The sequence below is a fragment of the Schistosoma mansoni genome, chromosome 3 (assembly GCF_000237925.1).
Source record: "Schistosoma mansoni strain Puerto Rico chromosome 3, complete genome".
In the NCBI taxonomy this organism is placed as follows: Eukaryota; Metazoa; Platyhelminthes; class Trematoda; order Strigeidida; family Schistosomatidae; genus Schistosoma; species Schistosoma mansoni.
Window position 1 is genome coordinate 21,113,440 of NC_031497.1, and position 12,899 is coordinate 21,126,338.

The 12,899-nt window shown below is 32.2% G+C and overlaps 1 protein-coding gene across 1 annotated transcript in view; it reads left to right on the forward strand.

Moving 5' to 3' along the window:
* Positions 1-4,070: 4,070 nt before the first annotated feature.
* Positions 4,071-12,899, forward strand: part of Smp_134830 (putative suppressor of actin (sac)) — a gene marked incomplete at both ends in the record, with an annotated part of 30,777 nt that continues 21,948 nt past the window's right edge. Inside the window, 2 exons of the mRNA XM_018799613.1 lie at positions 4,071-4,122; positions 5,979-6,177. Of these exons, the coding sequence (XP_018651384.1) occupies positions 4,071-4,122; positions 5,979-6,177 (251 nt within the window). The remainder of the gene's footprint in view (positions 4,123-5,978; positions 6,178-12,899) is intronic.

A 12,899-nucleotide genomic window follows, 5' to 3' on the forward strand; every position in this document is an offset into this window, starting at 1 on the left:
GGTAAAGAAATGTGAGGGTAAAAATTATAAACCTTGTATAAATAAATTCAGATAAGACTACGGGTTTAATATATCTACGAATCATACTACTGAATATCTGAATGAGTAGTTATGTTTGGCTTATCCTAGTGTATGTATAAACCATTAAAGATCAGCATAAGTGATTAAAAAAGCAATAAGTAGCTGATTATGTGGTTTGATTCTATGTAATGAGATAGTACTGAACGATCCTAACAGTAATTATTCATGAATAATTCCATTTTTTCTTGTTTATACAATCACCTAGATAGTTTGTTTTATTTTTAATTAGACAATGAAATGTATTAATAAACTTTTTTTGTTTTTTTTAATTTACTTAATTATTGAAAACAAAAGTTTTTTTCTTTTTTCCGTTCTTCTTCTTGAATATTCGATAAAATTTTTCAATTTTTTCATATTAACTTGATAGTTAATCGAAAAATTAATTAATTAATATAAACAAAGTAAGACAATTTGTCATTAATATAAACTATTCCCCTCTGTCGTTTATAATAGTATGTCTATTATAAGTTCATGAATAATAAATGACTATAATCAGAAAGGGGGGGTTGTGGAGATTTTAGTAATTTTTATAGTTTAAATTATGAGTCAATTTAAGCTAGACAACCATGGAAAACCTGGAAACACTAGACGGCCGTTTCATCTTATTATGGGACTCCTCGAGAGATTTGAACTTAGGATCTATCGGTCTCTCGTGCGAGCGCTTAACTTCTAGACCACTGAGCCGGCTGGCATCCAAAGGCTTCAGCCGATTCAGAAAATTAAGCAACCGTCTTCAATGAGTTACTGTCTCCCAACAGACTTGTTTGAACTCGACTGGTCACTGCTTCTCACTAGAACTCTAGACAATCTAGACAATACCTCTTGAAGCCAGTCGCTAATGAGCTGAGGAGTCCCACTCTGGGACGAAACAGCCGTCCAGTGCTTCCAGGTTTTCCATGGTGATCTAGGTTCAAGTGACTCATGAATTCAACTATAAAATTAGTAAATGACTAATTTTATCTGTGTTCACTTTCATAATTCAAAATAAGACAGATTAAAAATTGGTTTCTTTATTTTACTACAACAGTTAATTTTGAAACTTATTCTACAGTGGTGGTGTTAAGTCAAATTTCCTACTGTGAGCTATAAATTTATGTAAATGTCGAAATTGTGCTTTATGTTGAACGTACATACATAACGTACATACACAACCATGCATTCACCCTTTATACTAGCGTAGTTTTCTATTCATATCTTTTTCCTTTATCTTAAACTATATCAATTGTCATGTGTATCATTATTACTACATTAGTTCAGATAAATAATAACATTGATTGATTTATGATCTCAATCAAAACTCAACAATCTTCACAGCCCCATACTGATAATTATCATGTGCTTACTAGTGATTAGCTTCGATAAGTAATTCTCTGAGTTTTAGTGAGGAGCCATGACCAATGAAGCTAGTTCGTGTTGGGTGTGAGGCAGCTAACCACCGAAAATAGTTGAAGATGGTCACGAAATATCGTGAATTGGTTGAAATTAGACATTAACACCTTTGGATTTCGGCTAAATGGTCTGAAAGTTAGGCTTGACACCGAAGGTTCTCGGTTCTAGTCCTGTGCTTGGGGGCATGGATGTGCACTGCTGAAGAGTCCCATATGAGGACGGAATGGCCGTCCAGTGGTTCTAGGTTTTTAGTGGTGGTCTAACATTGAGCGATTCATGATCTCAATCAACACTCAACAATCTCCGCAACCCTATACCGATAAATAATAAATATGCGAAGTATATTCAACAGTTTTTCTATGGGTTCGAAAATAAAAATGTTAACCAGTTGTATTGCTTGATATAGAACAGATGGGATGTGGCTATCACTGGGTTTCAGAGCAGGCATTTCAATCAAATATATCAACAACGAAATGATACAAACCAATTAAAATTGAATTCGGTTGTATTTCTTCCTCTACAAATATATATCCAAATTAATAATCCGAATAAATGGTCAGGTTAAGGGCAAAGTACATCGTTTACAGTATGTAAATTTAGGATTGTCAAACAAAATAGGATAAAATTATGTAATGTTGATATGACTCATATTGAAAGTTAACTTGAATCTGTATATATGTTAAGTGAAAATTTAAGATCCATGATCAGAATAAATATGGATTAGATAGGGTGAGAGAGATAATAGTGCAATTGCAATTCGATCAAATGTTTAATGCAAGACTAAATTGTGTAACAAAATTAGTAAGACGTAATAAGCAGGGATGAATGTGAAGTGAATGAATCATGTATTGGAGAGATTAATAATGATGTTTAACCAATAGAAATAATAGTAATAATAATACAAAGATTTGTGAATAAAGATAGCATAGACAATTGCATTCGACTATTAAAGGTCGTAGGTACAATGGTCAAACGAGGTCATTCAATAGCTAAGATTACTATTGATTAGTTGGCCTTGGGGTTCGCCAGGGGAGGAGAAGCGGTCGAAGATATTTCTTTTGTATGCATAGCTCCGGTTTCTTAATCCGGATGACTACTGCTTCAGCCGTTTGAAGGACTTCAAGCCTGACAAGCTTTGGCAAAATAATTACTGACCCAATACTTAACTGAAAAGGAATGGTTTATACTGGTACTATGACTGGTTTGCATTAAATGGACTAGGATCAAGTTGTTCATTTTCTTCACCAGACCTTTGTTTAGCCTTGCTGGGAGGTGTTCACGAGCACGAAAATGTAAATTCCTAGAACTTCGACCATTATAACTTGCTCCGTAGGAGCAGTCAAACTGATAAATACAAAATGAGGTGATCACTGTACGATGTACTTTACCCTTAACCTGGCCATTTTTTTCGGATTATTATTTGGATATATAGTTGTAGAACCTGAAGAGAATCTATCGAAAAGAATATTCTTCGTTCAAATATTAGTCTTTTAAAATAAAGTTACGTAATTTAGTGAATCAAGAAGAAAAAAGAGCTGACACGCATAGTTTGTTATTTTCCATCATAATTATTATTGTTATTGTTTCTTCTTAGTACTTATTCGTCTGGATTTTCTACACTTCATCTGTCAAGCATACAAAGTTAAGTGTTAGTAGCATTTATAGTAGTAGTAGTAATAATAATAATGGATGTTAAGGGAATAGAAATAATAAAGCATTTATTATGAGTATACAACTTATTCCAAGTGGCGCTTCCGATCAATAATTGAGTGATTTCTCTCTCTCTCTCTCTCTTATAGCTAACCAGAAGAGAGAAAATACAAACAGTCAAAACAAAACAAATTCATTTTCACATTTACATTCATTCTGTTAACTTTTGCATATACATATACAATTGTTGTCGTCTCTAAGATCTGATAATCCATATTATATATATATGCAATGAATAGCGCATACTATTGATTTGTATTCTCTTATGTATATTTATACATTGTTGTAGTTGTTTTAGGGAAGTATGGTGTTGAATGAGAAACTCATACTCATAAAATTCACACAAGGGAATTGGCTATGTAATCATTAAATAATTAAAAGTTTAGCACCCTGTTTTTTTAAAGTTTTCTTTTATTGTCTAACTAATATCATTGTTGGATGAAATTTCCTTCAAAAGTGAATAATTTCTGTGTAACGACCTTACCTTAATGATGAAATTGTCTGCAGAAACAAATGAATTCCAATGGTCAAATAAGATCACAGGATAGACAGACTTCTTCCTCCATTGCGAAACATTTAGTTGAAAATGGTCATAAGGTTGACATCAAGTCAGCATTTGGTTGTTACCCTTAACTTACCCTGGTAATACTGATTTATTATCTAGTGTGGTCATAACATTGTTTTTGTGTACTTTATTTATTTTCTTTCTTTGTTACGGCTTACCTTAACCTGTCTAGTTGACCTTTTAGTTTTCATCTAAAAATGTCTTAACAAGTATATGTGTGATCAGATTGTTCGAAATGTATTTCGCAAATATATTACATAATTCTGATAAACTTCGTCTACTCATTGCATTATCGAAAATTATCTTTATATATCATTTGATCGGGATGATTATTTGTAATAGTAATAATAATAATAATCTACGTCTGATCGCTTACGGTAAAACACTTGCCTAGTTACAACCTTTCTAATATAATTTTTACTGCCTTGGATAATGTACTGTTCAATTAATTTAAATTTTTAATTTAACAAACAGTTAGCACCGAGTGAAATATCTTCTCTCCGGTTCTCTACTTTCAGATGCCATTTTGTAAACAGAACCATTAGCTCATCATGTTCCTATTTATATGTCTAAATGTAGAGCATAATTTTTAACTGTTGAATTTGTTGACTCCATTTATTATCAAAGATGGAGGAGTGCAAAAAAAAAGTTTATGATTTTCAAAACAATGAGATTAATTACTGATAGATAGTTCATCTTAAACTGTGAATGACAGTTGTGTTCATGAGGATTTTGTCAATAAATTAAAATATGACAGAGAAATTTTCATCATCGTCTTCATATTCATCAACATTAGCATTAATTATTGGACCTAATAAATTTATAAATACTGATATATTCGTTAATCATCATTTAAAGTAAACATCAATACAGATTCAATGGTTGCTATAATAAATTATGTCATTAAAATTAAGAAAAATGAAAAATTGTAATTCATTAATCAAGAAAAGAAAAAATAGACTCAACAGTTAATATAATTATTCATTTAAATCTAATTAAATTGATATCAGCCCCCAAATGCCCTGGTACGGCCGAGAGTGGGGAGGGTCCGCTCTCCCTCTCGAAAGGCTCTCATATGGCCATGCCTCTGCCAGTGAAGTCCTACTCACTGCCTTCTCGTGGCATTACTATTGTTTACGAAATCGAAAGGACCAAAAGCGATTGTCCGGCGCTTTAACCGGGTCGGGGGACAAGAAAAGTCCACTTAGAGGAGCTGGAAAACCCTCATTCCAAACCAATGGTGTGCATGGGCTCCAGTATCCTGAGGGAACAAATGGCGTATGAACCTGTTGCTGGTCATCGGCTACCATAAGACCGGATCTCCTGACATTGCTTCACAGACTTGTGGATTAGATCTTTAGGTCAAAGGCTACGGATTTGGCCCCCTAAGAAAATCACCTGCTTCGATTTGGGCACCTGGGCAGTATCACAGCCCTCACACAAATCAAATGAGATTTGTGTGGCGCATATGTATCTAGTCCCCCTTTGTACCAATATTTATGTGTTCAAATAAATAAATAAAAACTGATATCATTAATCATAATTGACTAAATATCTTTTCAAAAAAAGAATTTCTCCCAATGAAATAATAGCAAAATAAATAATCATTACAAATGCGTTCTTTGACGAATATTGTTTTTCTTTTTCCTTTTTTTTCTTTTTTTTTAAAGAGAGAGAAAATTATTTGACTTTAACCATTGTCTAATTTATAATTTGACATTATTGTATCGTCCAAAAAAAAGATGCTTATAATTAATCTTTAGAAATTGACTTGATTCTATTCAAGTTCCAAATGGTTATTTTTAATACGTAATCTCTTGACTAGTTTATTCTGATATCATTACTTGTCAAGAACTTGTTGAAGGTTACTTATTTAAATTACTGCCTTAGTTTTAATTGCTTACGATTACTAATTTTTTTCTAAATCTCTTGTTTCACGTTAGCATTTGGAGTGTTTCTTTTCAGTCTAGTTATACATATATATACTAAAATGTCACCATAAATCATAAACTCTATTTAAATTAATCTTCTTCTTCTCCTTATGATTATGGTTAGAATAAACGATTCGGGAATCTATTTGTATTTTTTTCCCCACTAAAGACTATCACTAGCCACTGATATATTCCTACTATTATTTTAGTTTCTAGGGTAAATTCGTGTTTTTAAAAGTCTTTTTCTTTGTTGATAAAATATTGTATTGGTATTTGTTTATTTTCTGAAAATCTCTTCTCAGCACAAACTGAAAATCAAGAAGCATTCAACAAGTATTGGTCAAGACATTTTCAAGAATTTGAACGTATACTTATTGTGAATTTATTAAGTTCTGGACGTAAACATCGTGAAACTATATTAACTGATGCATTTTTACGTCATATTCTATTATCGAAAAATGAACATTTAGCTTATATAGGCTTTGATTTTCATGATTTTTGGTAAGTTGTTTTTGTATGTAAAAATAGTTTTGATGTGCAATATATCTATTCTTCTTTTACGGATGTATTTGTCTATCTAAGTTATAAGAAACACGAAAAACTATGTTTTTCAGTTATCTCTGCCTACACTCCAATATCCTGCTGCTAAATAACAGTCAGTGGATTTCTAGGGCTTATTGAAGGGTCTTTTAAATTAATAGTTCTCAAGGGATATTCTAATGTGTTAGCTGTGATTTTAGTTTGTAGGCTGAGTTTTAGTGATAGATGCAAAACATTCAAGGGTTCAGTAGTCCTTTTTATAGGCCAGATTGAGTGACAAATCTCTTCTTGGGTGTCACGTTATACTCTAACTTATGAATAACCGATAATATCTAGCAAAAAAAACATCATTATTGTATTACCAGGTTTTCTCTTCCTATTCTTGAGGTTGAGATTTAAACCGATTGTATTACAAAAACTTAGCAACATTGATTCTCTAATCTCAAAAAATGTTCTTGAATTCTGGCCAAGCTTAAAAGTATGACTAACTCATGTTGCGTCCCAAGTGATAAGTGTTATCTAATATATCCCGTATAATCACTGCAACCATTTGTGAATTGAGATTTCTTCCACATTAGCCATCAATATACCTGTAATAAGAAATGAAAATTTGGATCCAATAAGAAATCACTTTGATGTTTAGAGATCCTTGATACTTCGAGGGATGAAATGTTCTCAATTACTGGGTTTTTGTGCACTTGCAAATTTTTATCACTAGTTTATTCTGATAGAATATGAGGACAATAGTATATGATGTTATCTCAGACTAGTGAAGATTAAGGTTTTTTCCCCCGACAGTTAGTTTATAATTGTCATTCGAAACCTAAAAGCGTGGAATAAGATGTGTAATTTTTTATTGCAAGCTGGTACTCCAGATAAGTAATACGGATTTTCAGCTTCCAGATAACAATTATTTTAATTTGTTCGATAAGCTATTAACTAACTTATATGGTTAATGGTATAGGAGTTTTGTTGATACTATATAATAGTTAACATCAGAGACTGATATTATTTAGTCACTCAATAAAACTAGGAAGCACTAGACGGCTCTTTATTCCTAGTATGGAATTCTTCAGTACTGCATATTTACGACTACACCGATGATTAAACTCCAGTATCTTCGGTCGCGTGAGTGAACCCTTCGCCTCTAGACCACCGAATCTTGATCTGACCGTGGTAATGTCTAAATCCAATTAATTTGCGATAACGCGCTACCATCGTTCATTTCCTGAGTTGGATAACCATCTCACACCCGGCACATCTGAACTCCACTGATCATAGGTTCGTTCTCGAACTTCTATAATTACATGTAGAGTTAATTTCGTTTTTCCTACGTATGACGCCTTATTTTAAAATTAAAAAATCATGACTTATGACCATTCACTTATTTACTAAAATAACAGTATATTACAGACAATTTCAATCTTTCATTCTGTTGTGTTTGTGAATTTGTTTTCCTTTGATGAAAGTGTATGTTTCATTTTCTCATTTGAATAATAATTGGAGTTTTTGTGCGGAACTTTCCCTATTTTCCTTTTCTTCTTTCCCTTTTGTGTTTTCTTTATTCACACATTGTATTACTTGTTTAACTTTAAAACTTCTCATCTTTTTTGCACGACTTTTCTTTCTGTTGTAATGTTTGTCATTGTATGCAGTTATGTAACTGTAGTACGTAGTAGTTCATATAAAATCATAGTAAGAAACTGTGATCGGTATAGTTTAGTCGTACCACGTTTCAGACAGTTGTCTTCCCTAGACAATGGGTGAAGTTTGAATAATATGTTGAATTGATTGCAGTTAGACATGAACACCCTTGGATCCCGATCCAGTATTGATCTAGAAGTTAAGCTTTCGGGTGCGAGGCCGATGGTCACAATTCTGATTCCTGACTTCAGGGTTGTGGATCTATTCCTCTGAGGAGTCACTTACTAAGATGAATCTACCATCCAGTGTTTCCAGGTTTTCATTGGTTCGTGTTATAAACTATGAAAATCAAATAGAATTGTATAGAGAAAAGCAAACATTGTTTATTACTGTAGCCATTATCATTCACATATTGTTCTTTTGTGTTTAATCCTTGAACAGGTTGTTTATTCTGTTTTATTAATATATACATCATACATAAGCATGATGTAAATAGTTTTCTATAAGAAACCAAAGAAAAACAACTTCAATTCTAACACTATGATTTATCAGATTGCATACAATAATAACCTTTAAAGAATAGTTTGATTTGTGACAGAGAAGGGTGTCAATTATTAGATGGTCCCCTCATTTTGGAAAACATAATAATTCGTAACTGTCGATAATTAACTAACTGTTATTTAATTTATAGAACTGAAAAAAACCATTTAGTAAACTAGAAGTCATCACATTTTATCATGTATTTCTGTTTTAATTCATTAATTCTTAGTAAATCAGTCAAGGTTGACTTCAAAACATATATTGATCTTAGTAATTACTATGCCTGATTACTCAATATCATCCGTTGACTATGATATTTGTGTGTGCGTGCCCTGTTTGATATATATGACCGCCCAATTAGAGAGGAGTGAATTAGTGATTAAAGAAATGATACACGAAAAACCGTACGAGCAGTCTTGAGTACTTATCAGTTCTGCTATACGCCTAACCCAGCTAGTTAAGTTCAGAACACCAATGACAGGCTCTGCAATATCAATCATTATTCTCAAACCTACTGGGTTTATATACCAAACAAACTGACCATATCGTACCATAAAATAGAAAATAACATTTGTACAAGATTTGGCCAAATGTGGCTGTGAATAGGGGGAACAGTAATTAATGGACTAGGGATAACTCAAGAATGGTAAATCGTATAATAATAGTCTATAGGTCAAAATAAAGCTCATAATGAAAGGAGCATGAACATGAATAATTACTTTACTTAACAATTATAAAATAGGAGATATGCGTATGATATTGGTCCATAAATAGTCCTCAAAAATTACCATTTATAATTCCCTTTGGGATATAACAATATTCTAATCCAACTATCAAGTTTTTATGAAGCTCCATACCACATTTGTCAATATTTCTCTGTATTCAATGGCATTTTATATGAAATGAGTTATTGATAAAAACGATCTTTAATCAAATTAAACATGTATATACATTTGTTGTTGTTGTTGTTGTTGTTGTTGTTGTGAATATCCATCATGAGTTTGTATGTTTGTATCTTCTCTACATAAAGGGTGTATTACAATCAGTTTATCTAGGGTTTCCTCAGATACAAAACAAACTTAATGATTATATAAATATATTTATATATATGTTAAATATATAAGAAAGTTTATACAATTTAAACTTGTGTTTATTTTATTATGGTTACTTATTTATTCAGAAGAAGCATTTAAAACCAAGTCACGAAACATTAGAAATACAATTTTTCTACTCATTAAGATATCATGAGTAGTATATTGATTAGTAACTTAATACTTGATATTTAAATTATATGAAATTATCAAGTTTCAGTTTTGAGGTTTTAGAAAACTTAATTATTGATGTTAAAAGAGATCTCAAATCATCTAATTAGATATATCTTATATAACTAACTTGTCGATGAGAATAACAACAACAACAACAACAAAGAAACTAACTATCACATGTTCATTTGTTGATTGAAACGGTATATATTACTGTTATTCATTTATTGGAGCTTACTTTTCGTGATTGATAGTGAAAATTAAGTTTTATTAGTTACATCCATAAATTTTTTTTTCTATTGTATCCATGTAGTTGCTTCATTTGATGATCCCGTACATGATTTTTATGTCCATGCATTTTTTTTTTACCTTAGTGACTGCATGTGATGGTATGATATTAAAGTTCTTCCAGTACTAAAAAAAATATTTTATTCATATCAGGTTGTAAATATCAATAATTATGTATTATCATAGTTGAAATCATAAGTCAATCGAAGCTAGACCACCATGGAAAACCTGGAAGCACTGTTTGACGGCCGTTTCGCCCTATTGTGGGACTCCTCAGCAGTGCGCGTCCACGATCCCGCACTCTCTAGATTCGAACCCAGGACCTACCAGTCTTTTAAATATGCTTATAGAACATTTTGACGTTAGATCGTTTAAATCGCTTAAATATGTTGTGTAGAATAACAATAAGAGATTTACATTCCAGATATTGAATGTTGATTATTTGATGGGCCAGATTTTTAGTTCGAGGTAAGATTAAAGATTTTCTAAGTGTCGTAAACAATTTGATTAGAACTTTCGTTTGAAATTGTGTGAACAGTTTCACAATAGCTCGACGTCAATTTTACATGAGGCGTTCAAAGGAACGATCGAAATCAATAATTACTCCAGTATTCCGGTCATCAGTTTCAGCTAATTATATTCATTGAAATGATCAAAATTATGGAATATCAATGAGGAAACCTTCCGTTGTTTAGTTCTTGGTAATAAATCTCAGCGTCACCCTTGTAACAGCAATCGCAGTAGCATAATTTCTAATTTGTATTTCTTCATGAGCTTTACTATTTACCAGTTGACTGTTATCACCTTTAGTTTTTTTGATTTTCCCTTGTCCCTAGATCGTATTTTGTCTCTATAAACGTAGATCTGTCCTTCTTTACTTTTGACTTCTCTAACTATCAAGCCTTTTCTGCCCTATTGTTATCTTCTTATGTTCCATCATTTCGTGATTATCGTTGAATCGTTGTATTTCTACTGCTATGTTATCCAGTTCGTTCTAATCCCCTGTTTCGTATTAGGAGAATCTCGTTCCTTGGTAAATGAAAATTACAGTAGGCCCAAACGAACCAATCTTAAAACGCAAAAGGTTTACAAAACCACTGTGTACTGAACAACTGACCATTTATGTCATAATATTGAATTCGAAATACTTTTTATAGGAGTTTATCGTGAAAACATTCCTAAAATTTATCGTTTTCTTAACAACTTTATATCAGTACATGAGATAAATGGTTTCACTTAAACATTAAACTCACTTGTGAACTCACTATCATAAAACTCATAGAAAACATTTTTGCATTAGGTAAGGTGTTAGTAATTTAATTTCGATAGTTTCTTCACATACAAATGGGTTCCATTCCAGTGTTTAACTTCAAAATTGTCTAGTTTCAGTGCAGCTTTAGTATATGCTAATTATGTTGGCATATATAAATAGTATGCAGCATTAATCGAAAAAAGCAGGTCTGATAGCAGAAGATTGAATTGAAGAGTACAGAAATGGAAGCAGAGTGCAATTATAATAATAACCGAATTTGAAGAATGAAGTGTGTACAGGATAACTGAAGGAAAATGTCCAAATAATGTATAGTTTTCATATTTTATGAAGGCACTGTATAGCTTTACATGAAATAATAAATTGGTTATCCCCAACAAGTCTTCGTTCACTACACAACAACTGTTTGTACAATTAAATTTCATATCTTCTGATTGATGTTTAGGACTGTAATTAATCAATCTCATATTGGCATATGTGCATGCTGTGCAAATTACTTCGATATTGCGATAAGTCACAAGCATTATAAGCAGAGATGAATGATGTCTATTAGTGGAATCTAGGATGCGCTTTTTTTTCCTATTTCCAATTCGTCAGCTGGATGGATATGTTGAATTGTTCCAGACTATTGATAAAAATGTTCTACATTAGTTAAGAACAATGATAGTCATAAATTATAAACTATTAGTTATCTGAAGGAAGGTTTTGTGGAGATTTTAGTAATTTTATATAGTTGAGATCATGAGTCAATTGAAGCTAGACCACCATGGAAAACCTGGAAGCACTGGACGGCTGTTTGGTTCTAATGTGGGTTTCCTCAGCAGTGCCTAAATTCACTGTTTATTAATTCACCTTATGATTCAAAGATATTTTAAAATCGTATTATTGTGTAGTTTGGTTTTTAATGCGTTGAACTACAATTATTGAAATGACTAGAATTTTCTCGAACCTATGAAAATATGTGCCTAATATTACTTTATTCCACCACCCGGGTCACCTCTCACGTTAGTTCATGGAAACAGTCTCATGATCCAGGAGGCACGACGAGGACCTGTGAGTCGGACTTTGCCTCCCGGGTGGTGGAGATCGGCCTAATCAACCACTCTACCGATACTCGAGAACGATTATAAATGCTACATAGAGTCATTGCATAATTACTGTGGGTTCAAAAGAGTGGTAAAATAAAAATGAGTCTGTCCAAACAAAAACAAAAAGACAAAAAATGGGTTGTGAGAGTTATGTAATGGTTCTGCGTAAGCAATGCAGAAACAGCTATCCCGCCCCGGTAGTTGTGCTGTGCTTCGATCTAGCACTCTTCTCCGGAAGGGCCTACTAGGCTTCACCATTCTATATGGCTGAAAGGGATTATTTTATTTATGATAATCGTCATATAATCAAAATAATAATGATGCTTTTGTCACATCACTCATTTAATTGCTTAGTTCAGTTGTCTTTTTTTTCTTGTTGCAAATAAACATAATGGAATCAGTTTAGTATTAGACTGTTCATTCTTTAATTGTACAAAATAACACTCAGTTTTGTTTAAGAAAGCTACAGAACATTGGAAAATCAGTCACAAGTTTGTTATTATAGTTTGATGGATAGAACAATATGTGAATTATGTTTAAAATAACATGAGTTTGAAATGATATTCAATGTTAAACATCAACAACAAGTAA